We start from the raw sequence: 26,679 nt of genomic DNA, 5'->3' as shown, positions 1-26,679 counted from the left end.
CTTGTCTATGGGTGCCAACATTTTAAGTTCAGTCCTGGTGTACAAAGGGACGTAGGACTGTAAAGAGCTGGAAGCACATCCAGTGTGACACATCCCCTGGCACCCCAACCCACCCCACCCCAACCTTAAGAACATAAGAATAGCCTTACTGGGTCAGACCAATAGTTCATCTAGGCCTGTAGCCTATCTTCACGATAGCCAATCCAGGTCACAAGTATCTGGCAAAACACCAGATAGTAGCAACATTTCATGCTACCAATCCAGGGCAAGCAGTGACTTCCCCCAAGTCTGTCTCAGGCTATGGACTTTTCCTCCAGGAACTTGGCCAGACCTTTTTAAAACCAGCTGCATTAACCACTCTTACCACCTCCTCTGAGTAGGTGTTCCAGAGCTTAACTATTCGCTGAGTGAAAAAATATTTCCTCCTATTGATTTTAAAAGTATTTCCCTGTAACTTCATCAAGTGTTCCCCTAGTCTTTGTAATTTATGATGGAGTAAAAATTGCATCCACTTAAACCCCTTCCACACCCCTCAGGGTTTTATAGACTTCAATCATATATCCCTCAACTGTCTCTTTTCCAAACTAAAAAGTCCTAACCTCTTTAGTCTTTCCTCATGCAAGAGGAGTTCCATCCTCTTTATCATTTTGGTCGCTCTTTTTTCAACCTTTTCTAGTTCCAATATATATTTTTTTAGATAAGGTGACCAAAATTGAATGCAGTACTCAAGGTGAGGTCACACCACGGAGCAATACAGAAGCATTATAACATTCTTAGGTCCAAATACACAAATCTCCAGTACAGATCTAAGGCCCTGATTAGCTCAGTTGCCTAAAGCACCTCCCAGGAGAGGGATCTTAGGCACCTGAGCCAAACAATGCCTTAAGCTCTTCCCAGTGCATCCTGGAATGCACCAGGAAAGGATAGGCCTGCCATTTTGAAAAGGGGGCCTGCCTGCAGGCAGGAGGGAGTGGTCATCAGCATATTGTCTACAATGATAACCAGATCTTTTTCTTGGATGCTGACCCTCAAGGTGGACCCTAGAGTCTAGTAAATATGATTTGGGTTATTCTTCCCAATATACATCACTTCACATTTGTCCACATTAAATGTCATCTGTCATTTGGAAGCCCAGTCTTCCAATTTCTTAAGGTCTGCCTCCAATTTTTCATAGTCCACATGCGACAGGCTACAGATCACTAACAGTTCAATACACCATGACCAAAAAGAGAAGACAATAGACAAGAGCAATTTTGATGCCCCCCACCCCCTTGCATCCTGTAAGGCTGCGCCTCTCACATAGCCCTAGGTAAAGACCTGCAAAGAGGAAAGTAGAAGCAGAATTATTGGATTAAAGTGAACTGAATTATGTTTGCCAGATTTTACCACAAGAGGGCACAGCTTGCCTTCCTAAACCTTCCACATAGCAAACCTCAGTGTGTACACCTCAGTATAAACTGCTTATTGCAAAATGTCTGCATGCCGCTATCATGTTCTGCTGAGGCAGAAAAGAGCCTTGGCAGCCTGGCTTCTCTGCCTCGTCCTTTGCAGCACAGTTCCTGTGCCGGGTCTAGGATATGTCATAGTCAACTCGGTGTCCTGGTCAGTCACCAACGAAGTAGAGGAAGAACTGGATATCTCCTCAAATGAGGAAGCTCTTCCTTCTCTTCTAGAAGACAGAACCAGCATCTGGAAGCAGAGCTATCCGGCCTCCGTTTACAAAGAAGATGGGGAGGTGAGGGGCAGGCAGGGGCCTGGGAGATCCAAACAGGTCACCTCACCGTCCAGGATGTTTTCATACAAGAAGGAAAGTGCTCATGAGAAAGGCATCTCCCCTTATCCTCCCTCAGCCCTTCATGAATATTTAGCCGGAGTTGCCCGTTTTCTTGCCCATTATCACAGCTGGGGCTTCTTGACTACGGTGTCTGTCCAAGATAAGGTAAATGATAGTTTTCGACTTCTCCCAGTATATGGGATTGAAACACTTTTTCCCCTCCTTTTTACAATAAATGAATCATCTGTTTGGGATTTGCTGCAAGCTATTCTGTACACCATTCTGTGAAAAAAAAGCAATATGTGATTCTGTTCTGCTGCTTTAGAAATCCTGATTATTCTCATTTAATATGAGCTATTTATTATTATTATTTGTCCATGCTACCGATACAATTATTGCTTCACAAGGATGTCATTTACCCCATATCTTTCTCTCATTGCTCAAAAGAAGCAGAAGATGTGTGTTTGTCATTCAAAGGCACTGTTCAGAGAACAGCTCATCCTATAAGTGTCCCCATTTACTTGATTTTGTTTATGTGAATAGTCACAAAGAACAAATGAATTTCATGAGAACCTTTTGGGTGCATTTTTTTATTATTATTATTGATATATCTAGGTGTTTCATAATATTTTTTATTTGAATGGTAATAATTATACAGTATGTAGACTGGGTGGTTGGGAGTTGGATGAGGGTTGGACTGAGTAATTTGGTTTGATATTTTTGATGCATTTTTTTGTATATTTCTTGAGTGTGGGGAGGGATAGAATGGTAGGCAAAGCCTCTGGCGATCAGAAAAAGGTGGGTTATGGAAACTTCATTGGTACAGGATGAGGTTGTAGATGAAGGAAGAAAAGAGGGATGGGAAATATGGTGTTTGGGAAGATTGATGGAACCAGGTGACGAAAGTGACCTGAAATCAGATGGCTTGACACGTTGAAAACAACTATGAGGATGACGCTGGAGGACCTTTCCAGACTAGCACAAAACCGATTTCTTTTTAGATCTGCATGGGTCGATGGCACCTAACAAGACTCAACTAAACACTAACACTTAAATTAAGGAAGCATGGTTTCTTCAGAATATTAACAATAATTCAAAAATTCAGCTAACATCTTTTTTCAAAATAGTGGAGAAAAGTAGACCTCATTTATTTATTTCTAAAATTTCTTAACCACCTGTAAACTAAGCAGTTTATAGCATAAAACATTCACAATAATTCAGAGAGCAACATATAACAATACTTTCAGTACACACGTTTAACCCACTAAAAGTAGCAAGGAACTACAGTAGGATTACATATCATCAATGCTCTTACAAACATCTTTTATACAAAGCAAGAGCTTATGTCATCATCAGTCATAAAAATAAGCTCCACTATGTTCAAAACTACAAAAGAAGAAGTTGAGCTACCCTAAAAATATCTTAGATACTTAAATTGTGTCCAACTCCCCAAAATGTCACTCTGTTTCAAATATAGTTCTATATCATTTTAAAGTCATATACTTATCATTCTTATCCTCATTCAAAGTGATGAATAAGTACAGTAGACTGACAGGAACGCTTCCCTGCTTCACTTTGCAGGAGCTGCATCAGGGGATTGTAGGACCTCTTCAAAATGTATAGCAACATCAATCCAACATGAATTAAGACGGATGCCATTATAGACTTCGTTATTGATGGAAACAAGGTTATTTTAGGGGTAATTTTATAAAGGAATTTTCACATATATGCTAGTATACACATATAAAACTCCATTTATAAAATTATCCTGTGTACAAGTGTATGAAGTGACAAGAACACGGATACTTACACTTGACTCAGGTGTAGGCCTGTTCAAGGAAGATTTTAAGTAGAGCATGGCTGGAATTGCATTTTACACATGGTCTTTATAAAATACATATATTCTTGTGTATTGTATGTTCATGTATTTTGTACACTGGCTCCCAAGCTGTTGCAATTGTATGGTACAATTTTCTGGTACAATTTTATAAAGACATGTAGGCACCTATGTTTTTATTAAATAGGCCTGCAATATTGTTCCTAACATTTGTTTTCAATGCCTATTTTTGAGTGTGGTTTTTATGTTTTAATCTTTTTAAAAATATTTTTCGCCCACTGTCCCCTGTTCCTGATATTCATTGTTCCACAGTTAGTTTGTGTGTGTTTGACCTCATAACCTAGGCAACCTCTTATAAAATTACTCTCCTTGTATAACAGAGGATTGGGTCAAGCAGGGAGATATAGCAACCTTCTCTCAAGTATGACCTACAGGTTAATACAGGTTATGCCTTTTTTTTTTTTTTTTTGCATATGGTAAGGACGTGAAAACATAAGAGAAAGAAGAGAGATGTTGGATACAGGAAACTGGGATGAAGCAAGTTTGGGAAGTAGAATATCTGGAGCCTAAGTAAGGTTTTATGGGTTTATCATCTACAGGATGTAATGTAAGCAATAAAGATTTAGTGGACTATTGGATGACTTAGTTTTAGTTTATAGTACATGAGAAGGCCCATAGAGTGAGAAGGGCAGTTTAGAATTTAGGGGCAATGCAACAAGGCCTTCAGTCAGGAAGTGGTAAACACGGATTCATCTGTGGAGAAAGTCATAGCCAATTTAGGGTTGCCAGATTTTGTTCTGATAAAATCCGGACATATGGCCCTGCCTCCAGCCCCACCCTATTCTACCTCAGCCTCTGCCTGTTCCACCAAAGTCACGCCCCTTACATCCCAGCTCGAGGCCACATCTGGAGGGCCTCTAAGCATGCGCAGATGTGATGCAATGATGTCACACGCATGCATGTGATATCATTGTGCCACCCATGTGTGCTCGGAGGCCCTCCAGATACAGCCCCGAGCTTGAAAACCCGGACAAACTGCTGCTTTTCAAGAATCCATCCAGACATGGGGCGCAGAAATGGGCAGGTCATGGGAGGTTCGGGGGGTGTTCTTTTAAGTTATGTATGTAATTATAGAATACAGGCACCCTTGCTTAACTTTAGGCTCGGGCATTTGTGCCACGTTTGCATTGATACAAATGGGCATGCCTAAAGTTCGGAGCAGTTCCTGGGCATATGCGTTATTCTATAAACCATGCCTAACTTTAAGCGTTGCTTATAGAATAGCGCTCTTTTAGCACCACTGAAAAGAAGACATGTCCAGGTAAATATAGATGTCTGGTAACCCTAAGCCAATTGGAATTCTAAAAGTGAATGATAAAATTGCTCTGGAGATTTTTTAATACCTGGGTTCTAGCAAAGTGGTCATAGAACCAGTTCTGTAGGTGCTGAAAACCCGCAATGATGAGCAAGCTCCTTCATTATGTCCAGAAAGGAGTAATTAGTATTGTGCTTGACATTCCCAATCATTTTGAATTGTTGGCCCCTGTGATTTACTCCAGGGTTGCAGCTGTTGAAATCCCAGTTTAGGCATATGAAGGGGAATGGCATAAGAATAAGATTGATGCTAACTCAGAATAACTGCAGGATGTGGAGTTACAGGTATAACTGGTGACCTTGTTCTATGCCTTAAGTAGACCTGAGGAGGGCCAGCTTGGTTTACCTGGACAGGTAGGTGTGATGAAATGAGCAAACATGAAATAATTAAAAAATTCAGCCATTACACTTTCTCACATTGCATCAGGATTTACTAGTTAGAAAATCTTGTTGATAGATAGGGCCTATTCCAAGAGCAGGTGAGAATGTGGATTAGTAGCTATAAATAACTAAATGTAAATTGGATAAGCTAGAATATAATAATCAGAAACACAAAAGTAAGACAGGAATCTAATTTAGCATATTGATTTGACACATGTTTCATGTGTTTGAGGGTACAGGAAGGCAGGCTAAGACATTCTGTGATTGATAACCACCATAGCAAATTTACCCCAGATGGCAAAGCTTAAGTTTTATAGGGCTTCTTTGTTCTGAAGAGTGACCAGCCTGAACTAGGCCGGTCCTCAGGGAGTTATAGGCAGACAGGAGTTGACTTATGACCTGGTATCCACATTCCAAGAGGCCCTGAGTTTGCTCTGGCCTGAGTTTGCAGTGGGAAAGACAAATCGAATCCATATGTGTATCATTGTATGTATAGATCCAAAATTGAGTTTTAGTAAGTCAGTAAAATTACATAATAGGAATTTACTTATGTAGCTATAGGTAACAAGTGTAGATTAGAATATATTTTATTTTGATTTTCATATATCTGAAATCCTGAAGAAAGTCTGATAAGGCTACCTCTGGTATTTAACCTCTGACTGATCTTAAGCAACTTTTTTCTACTCTTTAAAATTTTGATGGGAAGGGGAGTTAACTGCTCCTTCCATTTTTCTCTGTTTGGTCTTAGTGAGCCAGAGATGATTTTCTCAGTACAGAGAGGGCACGCTGATTTTAGCAGGAAAGGATTTTAAAGCTGAGTAGTCTTTGTAAGTATATTACAATATCTGTCTATGTATTTCTTCTTTTTATAAAATATGTAAGCTTAATGTGAGAATGTAACTTTTTAGGTATAAGAATGTAATTTTAGGAATGTTTTTGTGACACGCCCATATGAAGCTAGCCTTATATGGAAACAAATAATGTGGACCAGTCAGATTATAGCGAAGGAATGTCGGCATTTAGGATATATATGGATGTGTAACTGGTAAACGTTGGAATTTGTTACGAGCAAGGCCAGCTTTTGGCTTCTGTAATAATTCTCATGATGCAACTGATAACCAATTGATAATCTTATGATCACAATTTGATAACAAATAAATAATAATATTTTTGATTTTATTACAAATATTTGCATCATTTTTTCATTATTCATTTTTACAACCCTAGAGTAGCTATAAGTACGCTTGTGCGCAATTATCCTGATCACTGGGCAGTTAGAAAATTATATTGAGGGTCAAGTAAAGGAGCCTGAAAATTGCACTCAAATGTATTTTATCAGATTGTAAACCAGCTTTTGGGGGGGGGGAGACAAGCATGGGAATGAGACGGATAGTAAAGTACAGATTTTGCTAACGTTTTTTCAAAAAGAAATGCTAGATTTTAGAGCATCTTCTGTTGAGCTAGACTGAAGGGAGGGAATGAAGATAGAAAAGGTGATAGTGGAAAGTGGGGGCAAAGAAGGAGATGATATTGGAGTGATGGAGGGGAATAGCAGGGAAAGATTTTGAAGGTTCCCCTCAATGAAAACAGAAGAGGTGAAAGTAGACCTTGTTACAGCTGAATATTACAACATGCAGGATAGATCTTGCCCCAGAATTAATTGCCTACAACTAAAATGGAAGAGGAATGTGTATTTCATCCCTTCCAGACAGTGTTCCATACTAGTCAAAGATAGTGTGGGTGGAGCTTTTGGAGACCATCTGAAGGAAAGTGTCTCTTGATTACTCTAGTTAGATATGTGTACAGCCTTTGATACAGTAGGCCAGTGGTCCCAAACCCTGTCCTGGAGGTCCACCAGCCAGTCACATTTTCAGAATAGCCCTAATGAATATACATGAGAGAGATTTGCATATAATGGAGGTGACAGGCATGCAAATCTGCTCCATTTATATTCATTAGGGCTAGCCTGAAAACCTGACTGGCTGGAGGGTCCTCCAGGACAGGGTTGGGGACCACTGCATAGACTATGGGTCACTGTTAGACAGGTTGAAGGAGATTAAGGTTGAAGGGCAAGTACAAATAGTTCTCCTCTTATTTGTAGGGGAGAATTTTTCAAGTTCAGTGAAGAAAAAATACTTCCTTGGGGGGAAAAAAAACATGAGCTGTAGGATCCTCTAGGGTTCAGTTTCTTCATATTTAATTTGCAGCGTTGCTGGGGGTCATTGAAAAATTCAGAATCATAATCTTCAGGCAGCTTTCTGTTAATACATTTTTTTTTTAAATCAATTAAGCAATAGGCTAATTTAAAAGTTTTCTGTTAGTGTTTGGATTCTCACTCACCCCAGGTTCAGTAATATATAGGCTTTTAATCCAATTAAGAAGACAGTAGGAAATTTTCTCACCATAGGGCTTAATTGGAGATTTCCATCAGCAAGCAATTAACCCTTAGCAATAGAAATAGAGAAACATGAGGGCAGATAAAGGCCAAATGGCCCATCCAGTCTGCCCATCTGCAGCATCCACAGCATCTACTATCTCCTCCTCTCCCTAAGAGATCCCAAGTGCCTATCCCTAGTTCTAGGTCCCTCATACCTGTTCCTAGTTCTCAGTCCCACATGCCTGTCCCTAGTTCTAGGTCTTTTGCAGCTCATTAAGAAGCAAATGTAAATAAGAAAAAAAGGGCTACTTTTACCTTCCCTCCCCCTTCCCATGGGGATCGCCAACATAGGAGCCAACTTTTCAAAACGATTGGGGAGTACCCAAGTTCCATCCCAGACCCCGCCTAAGCTCTGCCCCTGACCACACCCCCATAATAATAGTACTAATTATAATGTCATTTTTTCCATTCATTTTTCATATATAAACACACACAATATAATCTTATTAACAATACATAATAGCTAACCACAAAATTAAACTACACAAAGCTCACTGTATGGCACTTTTCAACATTCATTCCTACCTTGCCACACATGCAGAACATAGATAAATGCTATGCAAATACAGGACCACAAACTAAAAGTCATAATATACCCTTGGCCACACATGCAGAACATAGATAAATGCTATGTAAATATAGGACCACAAACTAAAAATCATAATATACCCAAACGAAACCCTAAGATGCAAGACTCTGCATGTACAACACCAGAGAAATAGAAATAAATGCATTTCTTTTAAACAGTACAAAATATAGACAGCTGATGTAAATTCTCAAAACCACCATATTTTAATAACTAAATTAGAACATAAGCATCGCCTCCGCTGAGTCAGACCATAGGTCCATCATGCCCAGCAGTCCGGCTACCTTTGTTGTCTGGTGATTTTTATTTTTTTTTTATCATCTATTCCCAGTCTTGTTGAACTTCATTCTGTCTGTGCTCTTAACTGTGTTTCCAGGGCCTTCTTATCCATTTGCTGTTTTTCTTTCTTTCACTTTTTACCCTACATCCATCTTTTATCCAAAAGAAACAGGGGATTTAAGTTTGAAACCTCTTACTCGGGGGAAGGAGAAAGAATCAATACAGAACAAATGCAAAAACCCGTTATCCACAAAATAATAAACTTATTTTAGAACTTGCTGCAAAATTGTTGACTTAGCAATAAACTATGGAATTTCAAATGTGCTCATAAATCCTTCAGTAGGGTGCCATACAGCGATATGAAGTCGCTGACACAATGCATAAGTTTTTAATCACATCACATTTAATTGAGTGCTACAGCTTCCATAAATACCATATATGATATTATTCATATGGCTCTACAGCATGTAAAAAAGCCACTTACCCCATGCAAATGAGTAAAACCCCATGCAAAATAGCCAAGCGATTGATTCACTAACAGTTGCTTGGATTCACCAAGGGTAGGTCCTGTCAATCCAATCTCATCAGCTTCTTTGACTGGGTAACAAGAAAGTTGGACTTGGGAGAGTCTTTGGACGTCGTGTACCTGGACTTCAGTAAAGCTTTTGACAGTGTCCCACACCGCAGGCTGCTAAGCAAGATGGAATCGATGGAGTTAGGAGAGACATTAACTGAATGGGTCAATGATTGGCTGAGTGGCAGACTTCAGAGGGTGGTGGTTAATGGTACCCTCTCTAAAACATCGGAGGTGACCAGTGGAGTGCCGCAGGGCTCGGTCCTGGGTCCACTCCTTTTCAACATATTCATAGGGGATCTGACTCAAGGGCTTCAAGGTAAAATGACACTATTCGCCGATGACACCAAACTATGTAATATAGTAAGTGAATGCAGTTTACAGAATTATATGGCGCAGGACCTGCTTACATTGGAAAGTTGGTCCTCAACCTGGCAGCTAGGCTTCAATGCTAAGAAATGTAAGGTCATGCACCTCGGAAGCGGAAATCCATGCAGGACGTACTTCTTGAACGGAGAAACTTTAACTAGGACTTCAGCAGAACGAGATTTAGGAGTAATCATCAGTGCAGACATGAAAACTGCCAATCAAGTGGAGAAGGCTTCATCTAAGGCAAGGCAGATATTGGGTTGTATCAATAGAAGTTTCGTCAGCCGAAAGCCTGAAGTCATAATGCTGTTGTACAGGGCCATGGTGAGACCTCATCTGGAGTACTGTGTGCAATTCTGGAGGCCACATTACAGTAAAGATGTGCGCAGAATTGAATCGGTTCAGCGGACGGCCACCAGGATGATCTCGGGGCTCAAGGGTCTCTCGTATGAAGAGAGACTGAACAAATTGCAGCTCTACACTCTCGAGGAACGTAGGGAGAGGGGAGACATGATCGAAACATTTAAGTACCTCACAGGACGTGTCGAAGTGGAAGATGATATTTTCTTTCTCAAGGGACCCTCGGCCATAAGAGGGCAACCGCTCAAACTCAGGGGCGGAAAATTTCATGGCGACACCAGAAAGTATTTCTTCACAGAGAGAGTGGTTGATCATTGGAACAAGCTTCCAGTGCAGGTGATTGAGGCAGACAGCATGCCAGACTTTAAGAATAAATGGGATACCCATGTGGGATCCCTACGAGGGTCAAGATAAGAAAATTGGGTCATTAGGGCATAGACAGGGGGTGAGTAAGCAGAGTGGGCAGACTTGATGGTCTGTAGCCCTTTTCTGCCGTCATCTTCTATGTTTCTATGACTATTTTGCATTGGGGTTTACGGTCCTAAAACCCAACTGCTGTAGACCTTTCGGTAACTGTATTACCGACATGTCTGCCGGTTTTTTGGCAGGTCTGCCTGGGGGGGGTGTTCTTTTTTTTCCATGGCATAGATATTTTTCATGTATTACACATGCAAAATATCTGCCCCATTAAAAAAAATGAATAAAAAATGGGTAAGTGGGATTTGTTCCTTTCCCCACTTCTTCCACTGGACCAGCATGGATTGTAGGTAGGCTGGGAAGGGCCTATCCTGTTTGTTGAAAGAGTGGGAGAGGGTGGAGGTTGCATGATCAGGGTAGTGGGCAGGGTATCCCATGTCAGGGGAGGGTCAGAATCAGAGGGGGATGGAATTGGAAGGCCTCTGAAATGTTTTGTGGTTATGAGGTCCTGGTCAATATTGAACTAGGGATTGCTTAACTGTCTTATGTGGGCCACAGCTGAATATCATCTAGGACCTGCATAGACTCTTGCGGTCAGCACTGGCACACATGGCCCAGCACTGAATATTCAGGCCTAATTTAATCAACCATAGTCAGCGTTTAAAAAAACACTGACCACTGCCACCTGAATATTATTCTCATTGAAAACAGAAAGTTTATGGTTAAGCTAGTAAACAAGTTGCTGCATATTACTCAGAGGGGTGGGGAGAGCAAGAGTTTGGAAATAAAATTGGATCAAAAGTTGAAAATGCAGCACTAGATTTTAATAATTCTATAGGCGGCATTTTGAAGTATACACCAGGTCTATCAGCTGCTAATTTTTTTAGCTGTGAAAAATTTGTTTATAAAAATATGATATAACATCTTTCACTAGAACAGTAAAGCAATTTTCAAGTCTACTATATATAAACCCCCCAAATAACATGAGGAGGACAGAAATCAATGAGGTACAGTATCACTGGAAAGGCAGAAGAGGGGAGATATGATAGAGACCTATGTAGCATAAATGCACATGAGGCAAGTCTCTTTCATTTGAAAGGACGTTCCAGAATGAGAGGGCATAGATGAAGTTAAGAGGCTTAGGAGTAATCTAAAGAAATACTTTTTTACATGATACATGGTATAGTCTCCCATTAGAGGTGGTGGAGACAAAGATTTGAGTTCAAGAAAGCATGGGATCTCCTAGGGAGAGGAAGAGATATTGGATGCTGCGGACAGGCAGACTGGATGGGCCATGCCCATTTGGCCTTTATCTGCCATCATGTTTCTATGTAAAGTTGGGACACACGGGGTAAAAAGACATATCAAAGAATGCCAGTGCTAGCTCCAGATCCCACAAGTCATATAATAGGAGAATGATACTCAAGAAATGCTAGACCTAAAATAAACATTTTTAGATCTATCCTAAAATTATCAATAAGTTGTTTCTACACAAAGACCTAAAGGCAAGGAGTTCCATAATGGCAGTGTCAGATAGGAAAAAGCAGAATGTGAATCAGTTCCAAATCAACAGTAATGGATGAATAAATAGTAAGATTGACATTCTGAGACAGCAAGCAGAAGAGGAACTATGTAAAGTCAAGCAATTGGCCAAATATTGTGCTCAATACTTGAAATTAAGAATTAGAATCTTAACCTTAGTCTCCGAGTGGCCAGAAGCCATTATTGTAATACTAAAAGTGAGGTAATGTGATCAGAGCATGAAACATTATAGTAGAGCGTAACAGGAGTGTTCTGAATGATTTGAAGATGAAGAACTGATGACAGCTTCAAAAGAGTTCACTAAAATAGTCTATAAGTGACGTAACTAATGCATGGATCAGTAGAAGCTTTTTTGTTCAATAAAGGTTTAAGTGATTAGCCTTTTCTTAAAAACATAAAAGAGAGCTGCCAACCTTAGACATTTGAATGTCTAAGTCAGATGAATGATGAGTCAGATGAATCCCAGGAATTTTCAGGCACTTATGTGGAGCCATCTGCTGTTATTACCAAAGTGGATACAGTAGTTGAAATGTGCTGTATCATGTGTTAGTAGGGACTCAGGTAATTTGAATTCATATCCCCACTTTTTGTAGTAGCTGCAAGGAAAAGTTATGTTTTAATGTGTTATCACTGCTGGTTAAGGTTATTTGTGACTGCATTCTTGGCACCTTCAGTCAGATGTTGTGTCTGAAAATTCCCTCCCCATCAGCAGGGAAGCTGGAGGTTACGTGACAGACAGCATATACTTACACTGGTCTGTGCTTGTGGAACATACTGCCTCAATAACTAAGTGAATCCCTCACCTATGCATTAGTCATTTCCAATATCGATTATTATAACATTATATATACTGGATTGCCATCAATATCTATTAAAAAATTACAGACTTTGCAAAACACTGCTATGAGACTTCTAGCTAATGCCCGTAGATATGATCATATTTCTCCATTTTTTTAGACAATATCACTGGCTTCCTGTAAAATATTGTCTGATGCTTAAGGCTTTAACTTTACCTTTTAAAGTGTTTCAATTAGGTCATCCAGATTATTTATCATAATTACTGATTCCGTGTAGGCCAATACATAATTTGTGTTCAGTTTTTAGACATCAATTGTCTGTACCCACGGTTCAATTACCACCTCCTTTACAAAGCCATGCTAGCGTTTTTTGTGCCGGCCGCGGTGGCAACAGCTCGGATGCTCATAGGAATTCGATGAGTGTTGGAGCTGTTATCGCAGCAGCCGGCACTAAAAACGCTAGCACATCTTTGTAAAAGAGGGGGGTTAGTTCTATCTTCAACTCATTGGGCTAGATTCACTAAGGGCACAGATTGGATCCGATCCATGTCTGGGGGGCCCCAACCACCTGCCCAGATCGCTCTATAGCGATCCCAATGCATGCGCAGACCATCTGTAGATGGTCTGCGCAATGCGCTGGCCCTCCAAGCCAGGTAGATAAATTTTTTTTAACTGTTTTTAACTTTTTTGCAAGCCTATGGTTTTTTGTGTTGTTTTTTTTTTTAATTCTTTATTCATTTTCAAACTTACAATAAGTGTGATAAAATGTCCAAACAAATTAACAATATCTATATCACTTAATAATCATCAATGGTAACAGTGATAAATACTTAACTCCCACCCTTCCCCTCTTACCTATCAAATAAGCCTGTGGTTTTAACCCGTGGGTTAAAACCATGGGCTTGCACTGTGGGGAAGGGCAGGAGAGTCAGGGGGGCAAGAGAGATTCGGGGCGAGAGCAGAGCAGCCAGTCGGGGCAGCAGAAGAGATTTGGGGCAGGCAGGGGATAGCAGGAGATTCGGGATTGGCAGGGGATAGCAGGAGATCGGGGCTGAGAGCAGAGAAGCAGGGCAGAGAGCAAGGCGGCAGAAGGCAGAGCAGTCGGAATGGATCTCAGAGACTGATCCTCAGCAGTCGCTTATTTTTGTATCGGCCAGCCCAGTCGGTGTTGCTTTTTTATTTTAGTGAATCGCTTCCTGCCTACATTTGAATGCCGTTCCCCCTCATTTGCATGCGTGGATCGGAAGATAATCGGGACAGAGATTAGTGAATCGGGTCAGAGGGAAATCGGGTTGTAAAGGGGTCAGTAAGTGATCAGAAGTTGATCATTGGGCTTAGTGAATCTAGCCCAGTCTGCTTTTTTAAATTTCTGTTCCCATGCTCTGGAACTCTCTCCCAAATGAATTATGTTGCAAATCTATTTATCCAAAATTTAGGTCTCTCTTGAAGACCTATCTTTTTGGTTTAGCTTTCCCACCACTTGCATAATTCCTGATGGAGTCTGCTCTGAGGCAACTATTTGACTTTATTTATTTATTTGATTTTATTGATTTTATTACTGTTTTTTGAGTTTTGGTTTTAACTTTTAACCTTTTACTTATTACAATGGAGTTCTTTTCTTTTTTATATTTTTGTAAACCGCATTGATGTTGTAGCGAAGTGCTGTCTATAAATACTAATAAACATAAACATATTTGAGATTTCATAACCTGTCCATTTTTTGAGAATCATTTTTGCCTTTTGAACAGAATAAGGTAGGAAGTGAAGAGTGAGGGGGACAATGGAGGGAATGGAAGAAGAGATGGTGAGGAGACTGGTAGGACTGAGTGGTGTGTGGCTTGATTGGGCCTGATATTCAAAGAGGTTTAACTGGGCAGGAGACCAGGTTCAGCTGGCTGACCAGTGACCACTGATATTCATCAGCACTTGACCAAGTAATGCTGCTGAACATCAGCTCTGACTAACCATTCCCTAACTAGCTAGGTTAGGGTCACCTAGTGGCAGAGTTTGGGCAGAGCCACTACCTAATATTCAGTCCGCTAACCAGCTAAAAGCTGTCCTAACTTTATGCGCTGAGTTAACTAGGCACTGGTCTGAATATTGGCTGGTGCCCAGTTAACATACAAAAGGGCCGCTGAAAAGTTCTCAGCCCAGCCAAGAAGAGAATGATGTGGTGGAGCCATGAAACTTACGAGTTATTCCACACTTTTCTTGACACTTTTCATTTCATTTCATATCATTGAAACAAAAAGTGTCATGTGTGGAATAACTTGTAAGTTTCATGGCTCCACATTGTTCTCTTCAGGGCTGGGCTGAGAACTTTTCAGTGGCCTTTACGTACGAGTCCTCACTAACCCTGATATTCAGCGCTGGAGACCAGGCCTACCCCACTGAATATCCGGTGTTAATTTAGCCCACAACTGTGAGTTCCCACATCGGGCTGAATATTGGGCCAATTATTTTTATCTTTTTATTCTGAACTTCGTCACCATGCATCCAGATTTCAGCTTTTAATGGCGGTTGCTGCATTTTGTCCGCTTTCAGTTGAATGAAATCGCCACTAGCTGCAAAATTCACATTCAAAGTAAGTTTCTTTAGTTTTGTGTGACATTCGGTGCCCTTACTATTCATATTTTTAACGCATTTCATATACCATCCAGTTTCATTTGCCACAGTTCGTATTCACAATTGTTATCAGCTTAAACATTCATAACAGAAGAGGTTATACATTTTAAATCAGTGAACCTGGTAGTTTTTAAATCTCCATAATTGTTCTTTGGTATGGTGTTCCCTGTTTTATGTTATCTGTATTATAAAACTGGTACACATACTTAAGTTTCCCTACTTTTCCGCTTACAGTGTGCTTTTTAAAGAGGTTTGCATTATCATATTCGTCCTCACAATCATATCTCGCACACAATGTTTATAGAATAGTTTTAAATTTTAGCTTTTGGTACTTGTATTCTTATAAAGTTTGGACACCATTTCCTTTTGATAGATGTTTCATAAGCTCCGTGTTTGTTAAAACAGTCCCTAATTTTAACAGTTTTTGGTATAGCCAATTTTACTCTAATAATTTATGTTTAAATGATTTTTATTATTCCAACAGTAAGAAGCAAATACAAACAGTAGTACCAGTCAGGAAATAACATTTTCAACAATATAATCAGTTCCCCTCCCTTCCCCTCCCCAAGAATCCATGGCCAGTCCAACAGCTGAGAGTGGGAATAAAATCTTAAAGATTCAAAAGTCTACTGCGAGCACGCGGTGTGAGGTCCTGCCAGAAGTGCTCCCACACCTGACAAAATTGGCGACCCGGGCCAAGAGTCAAGTCTTTACTCTAATAATTTAAAGCATATTTTTAAAATAATGATAAACACTAGGGGATCCTTTTTCTAAGGTGCATTAGTGGTTAACACCTCCATAGAGCTTGCGTTAGTATTTTTCGTGTAGCGTGGGGTTAAAATGCGCTAATCTTTAGCACGCGCTAAAAACGGAGCCCTAGATTGTCAAATTTAATACTTAACATAGATATTTAATTCTTTCACATCACATTTTTTGTCCATTTCTGCTTTTTGAAGCGCAGCCTTATTATTTTACGGATGTTGGCATAAGCTGGTTAGCAGTGTTTTAATCTACATGTTTTTAAATCAAGTTTGTGTCGTATAGGTCTTTTCAGCCAAATTGCTTGTTCTCAGTGATTCATCAGGTTTGAATCTTTTTGCCTCATTCACAGCATTGTACTCATTCAATTTACATATTTCATCCCACACATCTTCCATTCAGACCCTATGGGCTCCCTTTACGAAGGTGCGCTAGCGTTTTTAGCACACGCACAAGATTAGTGCACGCTATAGCGTGCACTAGCCGAAAAACTACCGCCCGCTTAAAAGGAGGCGGTAGCGGCTAGTGTGCATGGCATTTTAGCACACGCTAAGCGTGCGTTAAAAACGCTAGCGCACCTTTGTAAAAGGAGCCCTATGGCACTCCCCTTTTATTCTCACAATTGTCCTTTTTCACACAATCGCATTCCATCAGCCTATAGATTTTTCACACTAGGTGTGGTGTTAGGTGTTAAGCATTTTTTATATGTTTTGTGCATCATACTCCATTTTAATTGGTCACATAGGATCATTTACATTTTTGGTCACTGAACAAAGTTACCATTGTGCACTTCATATACAGTGGTGCCTCGCATAACGGACGCCTCGTACAGCGAACGCTGCGCATAACGAACTTTTTGTCTTGCTCCCTATAACGAACTTCGTTTCACACAACGAAGTCGCCCGAGGGGCCCGGGGGGGGGGGCGGAACTACTCTCGCCGCTTCCTAATGTGAGCCGGGAACAGCAGCACCCTCCTGTCTGAATGCAGTGTTCCATCATCTCCCTCCACCTTACCTTAGATGCCGAGTTTTCCGGCTTTCTTTTTCGGCCAGCCACACACTTTCAAAGAGCAGCACATGCGCGCATGCTCTGTTGTTCAATCTTCTCCTCTGACGCAACCGGAAACCGGAAGTTGCAGGAGAGGAGAACATTGATCAACTTCAGCAGCTGCGCGTGCACAGCTTTTTGAAAGCGTGCGGCTGGGTGAAAAAGAAAGCTGGCAAACTCTGCATATAAGGTGAGGTGGAGGGAGGGAAATGTAGGGCTGCAGAACGAATTATTTTCTTTTACATGTATTCTTATGGGAAAACAGGGCTGCAGAACGAATTATTTTGTTTTACATGTATTCTTATGGGAAAACGCGTTTCACACAACGAACGTTTCACATAACAAACTTGCTCCTGGAACGGATTAAGTTCGTTGTGTGAGGCACCACTTGTATTTCTATTTTCATTTTCCATATTATTGTCTCATTTCATTTTGTTTAAGGACCCTGAAGAAGGCAAAGTTCTGCTGAAACACGGCCCATGTAGGGTCCGGTGTCAACTACCATTCTTGGGAGCAATTAGTGTATTGTGATATCATTTTGGCATTTTAAAAAAATTTTTATGTTTTTATATGATTTTATTTTTAAAATTTCAATACTGTCTAATTCCTAGGCGGTTTACAAATGCACATACATAATGGCTAAAACAGCACAAAAAGGGAACAAATTATCTAAAAAGGTATTGACAAACCAATTGTGTTTTGAGGAGCTTCCTAAAAGTTCCTCTATCAGCACATTTTCTCAACTGCCCTACCAGTGAATTCCATAATGTCATTCCACCACAACAGAAGGTCATTTTACAAGTTTTGACATATTGTGGATTAACATTAGCCTTTAACAAAGGTATTTTATCCCTAATAAACTTTCGAATCTGACAACTCCTGTTACATCCAGGGACTATTGTTCCACTCTTGTTGCTTTGGATTCACCAGTGTTATTGTAGAACATAGGTCTCCTGCTTTTAATAAAAGGATTCGACAAAATAGAGCAAGAAGCATCGTTATTCACGTTGTCAAATGTGAATCAGACAAGAGGTCATGGACTGAAGTTGAGAGGCGACAGGCTCAGGACAAATACCAGGAAGTTCTGTTTCACGCAGCGAGTGGTGGACGCTTGGAATGCTCTCCCGGAGGAGGTTGTGACGGAGACCACCATTCTGGGTTTCAAGGGCAAGTTGGATGCACACCTTCTTGCAAATCACATCGATGGATACGGGTAAACAGGTTTTCATCGGGGAACATCTAGCTTGGCCTCTGCGTGTGCGGGTCACCGGACTGGATGGACCAAAAAGGTCTGATTCGTTGAAGGCGTTTCTTATGTTCTTATGTTTTTTGCTTTGTGTTGGTACTTAAAATAGGAAGCATTATGTCAAGGTTTTATAAGGAATAAATGGGTTGATATTCAAAATGATGAACTGGCTAGAAATGGCTCTTGGCTGGTTAAATTGCTTGTTTGGGGCTAACCAGTCATTTCCAGTGCCATGTAACTAGTTATTGTCACTGAAAATGGCCGGTTATGGCCTATATCAAAACTAGCTATTTGGGGGGGTATTCTGGGGCAGAGCCAGCATTTGGATGGTTATTGAACACGTAACTAGCCAAGGTATCTGCATAGATAGGTTCACATAAAAGTCAGTCCTATCTTTTGTGGTTTGTGATGAATATCGTACTTTACCGGTTACACATTAACCGTCTCCACAAACAGGGAAATTTAATGCCGAAGCCCAATCATGGCCCAGCATTGAATTTCCGGGCATAACACCGTCAGAAGTCAGCAAAGCGCCATCTTCAAAAAACACGCTATATAGAAATACTATGATGTGATATTATCATAGTTTGTGAGTCTTAAATTATAATACTGTTAGTCCATTAAAATGTGTTGTTATGTTGTGTTTTTTTTTTTTTAACAGATTCAAGGTGTGCCATTTGGGCATCTTACAGCTCTTAGTGATGGTCCTACAGACAACAGCACTGGAATTCCTTTCTTCTACATGACTGCAAAGGGTGTTTCCATAAGCGACCTGATGAAGAACCCTACAGTTTCGCTAACCCTGCCAGAGGCAGAAGAAGATTACTGCAGGTACTCATAATTTACTTTAATAGAGTTCAAGTAAGCATAGTTCCCCCGAGATTCCCAGTGATCTCCCATGCTCTGCAGCAAACCCAGAAATTCAGTGCCGGCTTTGGAGAATCGAGCACAGGCGTCCTATACAGAATCGCACTTAAGCCCGCTTAAAAGAACCCGATTCTCTAACCGACATCCATGCTGGTTAGAGAATCGGGTTGCCGCTGAGCTAATTGCGGCAAGGGATCTCCCTGCCATGATAAGTTTAATGGCAACCCATCCCCGCGAAGACTACTGGCAGGAGGAATGCCCCTGAACATTGTGTGGCAGGAGGGATGCCCAATCCCTCCTACCTGGCCCTCCCCACCCAAATGAACGCGGCAGGAGGGATGCCTAATCCCTCCTGCCCGGTACCTCCCCCCCCAATGATCGTGGCAGGAGGAATGCCAAATCCCTCCTGTTGGAACCCCCCCAAAAGTTGCCTAGGAACAGCTGCTACCTCTAAGGGAGCAGCCTTCTCACTAAAAGTCTACCCTGGCATTATAAGTTGGTTGACTGTGTCCTTTGTCCACTCTTATTTTTTTTATTGTAATTGGCATTCCTGCACAGCAACATTATGTTGTAAGTGCTGGTCAATATGACATTATTAAACAACCCCTGCCCCCCCTCCCCCACTCTCGGTCCTTACAGGCCCATTATAACATATAATTTTGAAGGGAGACCTCACCCAGTCGTGATTTCAGGGCAGGGAACAGCCAGCCATCTTAATTCCTACGGGCAACCAGAGGGTAAATCTGCAACTGAATTTAGCACAGTGATTTAAAGACTGTTTTTATTACACTCCAGCACAGGTGGATCAGAAGCAGCTTATACTCGTGTAAACCCCTGGCTTAACTAAAGCTGGAACAGCATTACTGTCATCTTGCAAGGTTCCTCAGCACAGCTGCTCAAAATGTTCTCTTTCTCCAGTTTCTAATTGTGCTTCAAATTCCTGTCACTTAGCTCAGGAAATATAGGCTATAAATTGGGATTTATTTGCAGGAAAAGTCTGCACCAGTCAATTGGAAATAAAATGTTGAAATTGGAAGATATCATACTTGGATTCATTTTTATTAAAGCAGCATCAAAAATCACAAAATCAAACAATGTACTTATTTCAAAGAAATGAACAATAAACTACACAGTAGCTATTAGTGAAGTGACAAGTGTCACTTTGATTTCAATTTGACAAGTGTCAGTTTCATTACTACATAGTCTTCCAAATTCTGTTTTACAATTCAAGGCAGTTTTCCTTCTGCACGGTACTGGAAATGGAAGATACACATCCTCTCCAGTATGCAGACACATACCTCCCCCTTTTCCAGAACTATTTTTGTGCATGCCGCCATCTAGAGAGACCAAATTATCTCTTCATCTCTGTGGTATGTCTGGCAGCTTTTCAGCATCACAGAAAAAGATCTCTGCAGTCAACATCCTTGAACATGGGAGGACTTTTCAAGGGTTAGGAGCTCACTTGTATTCTTTTTTGTTGCATACTTCTCATATATTCAAAAGTGCAAGATAATTAAAAGGGAGGGATGATGAGGTTTACTATAGTGCGTTATCTATTTCTCCTTTAAAATGCTGTGTCTTAACCTGTGTCTTTTTTCTAGCAAAAAAGGTGCCAGTAATCAAATACCAGGTCATTCTTCAGGAGTGGGGTGATCACTGAGGGACCCACACCTCAGTAGCCAGGCCCTCTGCAACCAGCCATAGAATCCACTAAGGCCCTGATTTTACAAACGACATCTAAATCCTAGGCGCCGTTCGGCGTGGTTATCAATCATCTGCTAGGCGCTGTTTATTGAATCGCAGCTAGCTGCGGCTAAGCATTCTTAAGCTCTGGTAGGCATTGAATCCTTAATTGCACTGCCATTAGGACCAGGGTTTTCTTGGCCTAAATGACTGCGCCTAAGGTAAGCACCTAAGTTAATCCACACCCAAGCTCCATCCCAAATCCTCCCTGAATCTGCTCTTAATTATGCTTACCATCAAATTATTTTGTTTAATCATTTTTTTAAATTGGTTTGTAATGGTACTTTCAATTGTCAGTTTATGCAAGGCGGATTACAGCCATGTAGGCCCGAATTCTAAAAATGGCGCCTTTAGGGAGGCACCAGTAGGCGCTCTGCTGACACCTAAGTTAATTGTTTTAATTAGATATTAATAGCATGGTAATTGAGTGCGCCATTATAAACCAATTACATTACATTACATTAGAGATTTCTATTCCGCCATTACCTTGCAGTTCAAGGCGGATTACAAAATAATTATCCAATTAAAAACAAATTTAAATTTAAAAAAGATAGGTGCTACGAGGCGCCTACAAAACATGGCACCAGAATCATGTCTACGCAGATGCTTAGCAGCGCCAAACTTCAAAAGAAGCATGGTTACGGGTAGCGTTGATGTTTAGCACCACTAAGCATGATTCTACACCAAAAATGTAGGCCTGTAAAACTCTGCCTAACTTTCCAGCACCTACCTTCAATGCAGGCCACGAATCTGAAAACGGCGCCGTAATCTGAGTGACATGCAACCGACGCCATTTTTCCAGGCTCCTGCCGATTACGGCGCCACTTGCAGAATCCGGGCCGTAGTGTCTATGTAGAGATCGTACTGCAGTCCTGGTTTTGTTTTGTTTTTTTACTAGATAGTGTATTAGTGTTTTAGGGCTCAGTGTAATATTTACATTGCTATCTTTCATGCATGAGATTGTAACTCTTTGAGTCCTATTATAGGATGGTAAGGATTTGAGTGTGTTGTTGCCCAAGTTGATGTATAATGTTTTGTAGTGGAGGGACTGTGTATTAGCCTCATACTGATGTGACATCAAACTTTAATATAATTTTAGTTTGTCATAACGTCAGACAAGGTTTTAAGGTTTAAATTATAAGGCACTGCCTCTTGAGGGATCTTTAAAGTAAGGTTGAATTGTTTCCATGGGTGTGATGGCTAAGGGCAAGTCGGATGTGTAAGAGAGAAGAGAGGCAGACCAGCTGTAGGATTCTGTGGTGGTGTAGGCATTGTCCATGAATTTTTCAGTCCACTTTAATTCAATTACTGTCTTCTCTTTGAGAGCTAGATGCATTAAAACCAGTCATTAAGACCATACGGGTTGCTGTGGGTTAATTTCTAAACGGTGATCGATGTTCAAACAGCTTCCCAATGCAAATGAGTTTTGCGGAGGGCAGCCATAATCCTATCCGATTAGTCATTTAGAAACTGTTTCTCACCCATTCGCAGAGCCAGTTTGGGGAAGCCCAAACAGCTAAACGGCAGGGGAAGCCCCAAAGCAGCCTCTTGCCACTCAGCTGTTCAGTTCTTTTTTCTTTTTTTTTTAATAGCACAGATGTTGACTGATGCAATTGGATGCCCTCTCAGTGGAAATGGTTGCTCAACTGGTTGGAGTTCAAAGCTTTCAGCTGGCTCTAGTGAACTAGCAGAAGACTCTGGAGGGTCAAGCAGTCAGATTCTTCTCTGACAATGCAATGGCAGTGGCCTATGTCAATTGCCAGGGAGGTGCCAGCAGTAATTCTCTGATTCAGGAGGCCCGCCTTCTTTTTCTGTGGGCGGAGAGCTATCTCCAGGTGCTCTTAGCAGCGCACATGGTGGGAGTCGACATTGTTCAGGCCAACTTCCTCTGCAGACAACCCTTGGTTCAGGGCAACTGGACACTGGCCCCGACAGCGTTCTGAGCCCTTGTGCAGGGCTGGGGTCAGTCCCACTTCAACGTCATGGCCACGGCAAAATACATGCAAGCATCTCGATTCTTCAGTTGAAGGTCCAAGCTTGGAAGCGAGGGTTTTGATGCTCTGGTGCAGCCCTGGCCTCAGGAAATCCTCCTGTATTTCTTTCCTCCCTGGCCCATGCTAAGCTGAATTTTTCAGTGGATCAAGGTCCTTCTGGGATGTGTCATTCTGGTGGCTCCAGACTGGCTTCACAGGCTGTCATATGCAGCTCTGATGCGCCTTCGCTAAAGTAGCAGCCTTTGATTGTGCGCCTCTCCAGGCCTTCTTTAGCAGGGTCTGGTTTACATGGAGGACCTGGGTCATTTTGCTCTTCCGGCTTGGCTCTTGAGCACGCAGCCTTAGTCTGCAAGGGCTCTTCTGTTGTGGTCCTTGGCACTCTGCTCATGTCTATGCAGTTATCTGCTGTATCTGCTTACACTAAGGCGTGGGAGACTTCCAACATTGGGGCATTCAAGACCATGAGGAGCCATACTCTGATCCACTTTCAGTGGTGCTGACTTTAATCCAGGTTGGTCTTGATCCAGACCTCTCTGCAGTGCCCCTTCGAGTCCAAGGGGCTGGGCTCTCTTGTTTTCATGTTCCTCATCTTTGGCGTCTCACTGCTAAGGTCTCAATTTCCAGATGGATCCGTGAGGCCCTTTACTCAGCCTACATGCTTTCTGGGAAACAGTCTCCTTTTTCAGTAAAGGCGCTTTCTTCTAGATCTGTGGCTTCTTCATGGGCCAAAGCTAGAGCTGTCTCCCCTGAGATTTGCACGGCAGCAACATGGTCCTCTATACACCCGTTTGCCAGGTTTTACAGAGTACATGTGGTGGCAAGAAAGGACTCTGCCTTTGGGGTCATCAATCTTGAGCCCGCCCTGGATTTTTGGGGACTGCTTTTGTACGTCCCACTTGACTAGAATGTGTCATCTATTGCACCTATTGGAAAAAGAGATTATGTACTTACTGTGGTAAGCTCTTTACCAGTAGATAGGTGAGACATTCTAGACTCCTGCCCTGTCCTTCCTGCACCTGACAACTCAGTTTGTTTCATGCATTTCCAAGTTGTACCTTGGATAACAATCAGCCCTTGAGGGCTGGGGAGTATACGGCATCTATGTTCCTCTTTTAGGCAGGAGTAGTTTCTGAGCTCCCTTGAGGTTCTGCAGGCTGTTTATGCTTGGATACTAACTGTAGGTGGAGCTAAGGAGCTCGATAAAGTACAGGAGATGCACAGAGAAAAATCTGAACTGGATTCCTTTTGCAGATGGCATGTGGCCATGGGAACACTACCCATTGTCTCACCTATCTACTGGAAAAGAGCTTACCAGGGTAAGTACATAATCTCTTTTTTCCGTGCTATATTTGCCATACTGTGCTTGTATATATAATACTATGTTTGCCATGTTATGCTAATCACGCTTGTAATACTATACAGTGTTCCCCCGTGAATTCGCAATTTGCGGACTCAGTTATTCACTGTATTTCCTGACTGCCTCTTCTGGTCAGAAAATACAGGGAATGAGACCACGAATCAGCCTTCTGCACAGTCGATTCCTCCTCCTCCCCCTCCCCCTCCCCAGTTAGCCAATCAGCTTTCTGCACAGCCGATTCCTCCTCCTCTCCCCCCTGGTCAGCCAATCAGCCTTCTGCGCAGCCCATTCCTGAAAAAAAGTCCTGCATCTGGCAATTAAGTGGCATCATTAGAATAGGAGCATCTAATTGCCCAGTGACATTTGCTGCTGAAGAGTTTTGCACGCAGGTTATGGTACAGATTATGTGGAATTAAAAAGCAAGATGAAGTTTGTGGCAAGTCTGGATATTTTTATTTGTTTTTCATTCCTACTACAGGTTGGTTGTGGAGGTTTTTGCTTCCTTATAACTGATTTTTTATGAGGTTTTTTTCTGCATGTAAGCCTCTAGATCAGGGGTGTCCAATGTCGGTCTTCGAGGGCTGCAGTCCAGTCGGATTCTCAGGATTTCCCCAATGAATATACTTGAGGTCTATTTGCTTGCACTGCTTTCATTGTATGCTAATAGATCTCATGCATATTCATTGGGGAAATCCTGAAAACCCGACTGGATTGTGGCCCTCGAGGACCGACATTGGACACCCCTGCTCTAGATAATAAAATGACTGAGATGTCTTCATCTGTGGAAACATGTCTTCATCTTATAGGAAAAATGTGATTGAGTTTGAGGATCTCAGATGTGCTCGGCTAATTCTCGTGGGACGGATGGTAGCAGTGCCTTCAGAAGAAATGGAACTTGCCAAGCAGGCAGTGTTTTCCAGGTCTGTATATTAATGCCCTCCACCCCATCCTTTATGATCAGAATACTCAAAGGGAGCTTTAAAACAGTCCAGGAGCATATAGATGCTTTGCAGCTAACAAAAGAGGAATTGAAAAGAAACATCTGAACCTTCTAATGCACTGTGGAGTATATAATGGTACTACTCAACACCTGTAACCACCACCTCCACCCCCTGTCCTTTCAGACTATGAGGCTGATGTATTGAAGGGCAGCACCAATTTGCATAGTATGCTTTGTGCAAACAAAAGAACAAATTAGGTAATTTTATAAAATAAAATAAATTCTTATATTAATACACAATGTTTATGTGTTTGTGTGCACATATGCGCATAAGTGCTGATTATCCTCTGACAAATCTGCACAAATCAAAGATGCAAATTAATTAGTTAACAAGATATTAACTAGCAATAAATAGATGTCAATAATCATTATAGTTAATTGACATTAATTAGATTTTACCCATGAATCTGCCTGCATACTTAAGGTGGCCATTTATTTTTTTCTTCAAAAGGGGACATCTATTAATTCTCAGACCCGCCCCCAATACCGCCCTAGCCCGCCCCTAATCCCACCCCCAATTTATTCCATTCATTTTTCATGTACACATAATATCTTCATAATATTAATGGTAACCTTAAAATAAAAAAAAACTACAAAGCACACTATACGCAGAGAAAATGTTAATTATCATTTATAGTTGGGTGGTTTCAAAGATGTCAAGGCAAATGACTTTAAAATATGCAATGACTTTAAAATATGCAATAACTATAGAAAAATAGACAAATATAGTGCAAAATATAGACAGCAGATATAAATTCTCAAAACTGACACGTTTTGATCACTAAATTGAAAATAAAATCATTTTTCCTACCTTTGCTGTCTGGTGATTTCATGAGTCTCTTGTTGCATTTCCTTCTGACTGTGCATCTTTTCTTTCTTTCTGCACTCAGACACAACAATTGTCCCTTTCTATTCCCTCCCTCCTTCCTTCCTATCTTCTCAGTGCCTCCTTCCTATGTCCTTAGTGCCCCCAGTGCCTCCTTCCTATGTCCTTAGTGCCCCTTCCTATACCCTTAGTGTCCTTGGTTCCTCCTTCCTATGTCCCCATCACTGCCTTCCAGTCTTTGTCTCCACCCCCTCCCCTATTCTCTAGCATCTCTCTTCTCCTTTTCTTCCTTCCTTTCCACTCCACCCCATAATCTGGCATCTCTATCTCCTTCCGATCTCTCTCCTCTCCTTCCATCTCCCCCTCCCACTCCATTATCTGGCATCTCTTCTTCCTTTCTCTCCTTCCTTCCTCCTGGTCTGGCATGTCTCCTCCCCCTCCCCCCATATACCCTGACATCTCTCCCCCCTCCATGGTCTGATAGCTC

At 41.4% G+C, this 26,679-nt stretch overlaps 1 protein-coding gene across 1 annotated transcript in view; it reads left to right on the top strand.

Moving 5' to 3' along the window:
* Positions 1 to 1,471: 1,471 nt before the first annotated feature.
* Positions 1,472 to 26,679, top strand: part of CREG2 (cellular repressor of E1A stimulated genes 2) — a 31,198-nt gene continuing 5,990 nt past the window's right edge. Inside the window, exons 1-3 of the mRNA XM_033950008.1 lie at positions 1,472 to 1,939; positions 19,067 to 19,236; positions 25,173 to 25,286. Coding sequence (XP_033805899.1) covers positions 1,472 to 1,939; positions 19,067 to 19,236; positions 25,173 to 25,286 — 752 coding nt within the window. The remainder of the gene's footprint in view (positions 1,940 to 19,066; positions 19,237 to 25,172; positions 25,287 to 26,679) is intronic.

The sequence above is a fragment of the Geotrypetes seraphini genome, chromosome 6 (assembly GCF_902459505.1).
Source record: "Geotrypetes seraphini chromosome 6, aGeoSer1.1, whole genome shotgun sequence".
Lineage (NCBI taxonomy): Eukaryota > Metazoa > Chordata > Amphibia > Gymnophiona > Dermophiidae > Geotrypetes > Geotrypetes seraphini.
Note: the sequence above shows the minus strand (reverse complement) of the source record. Positions and strands in the feature narration are given on the sequence as shown.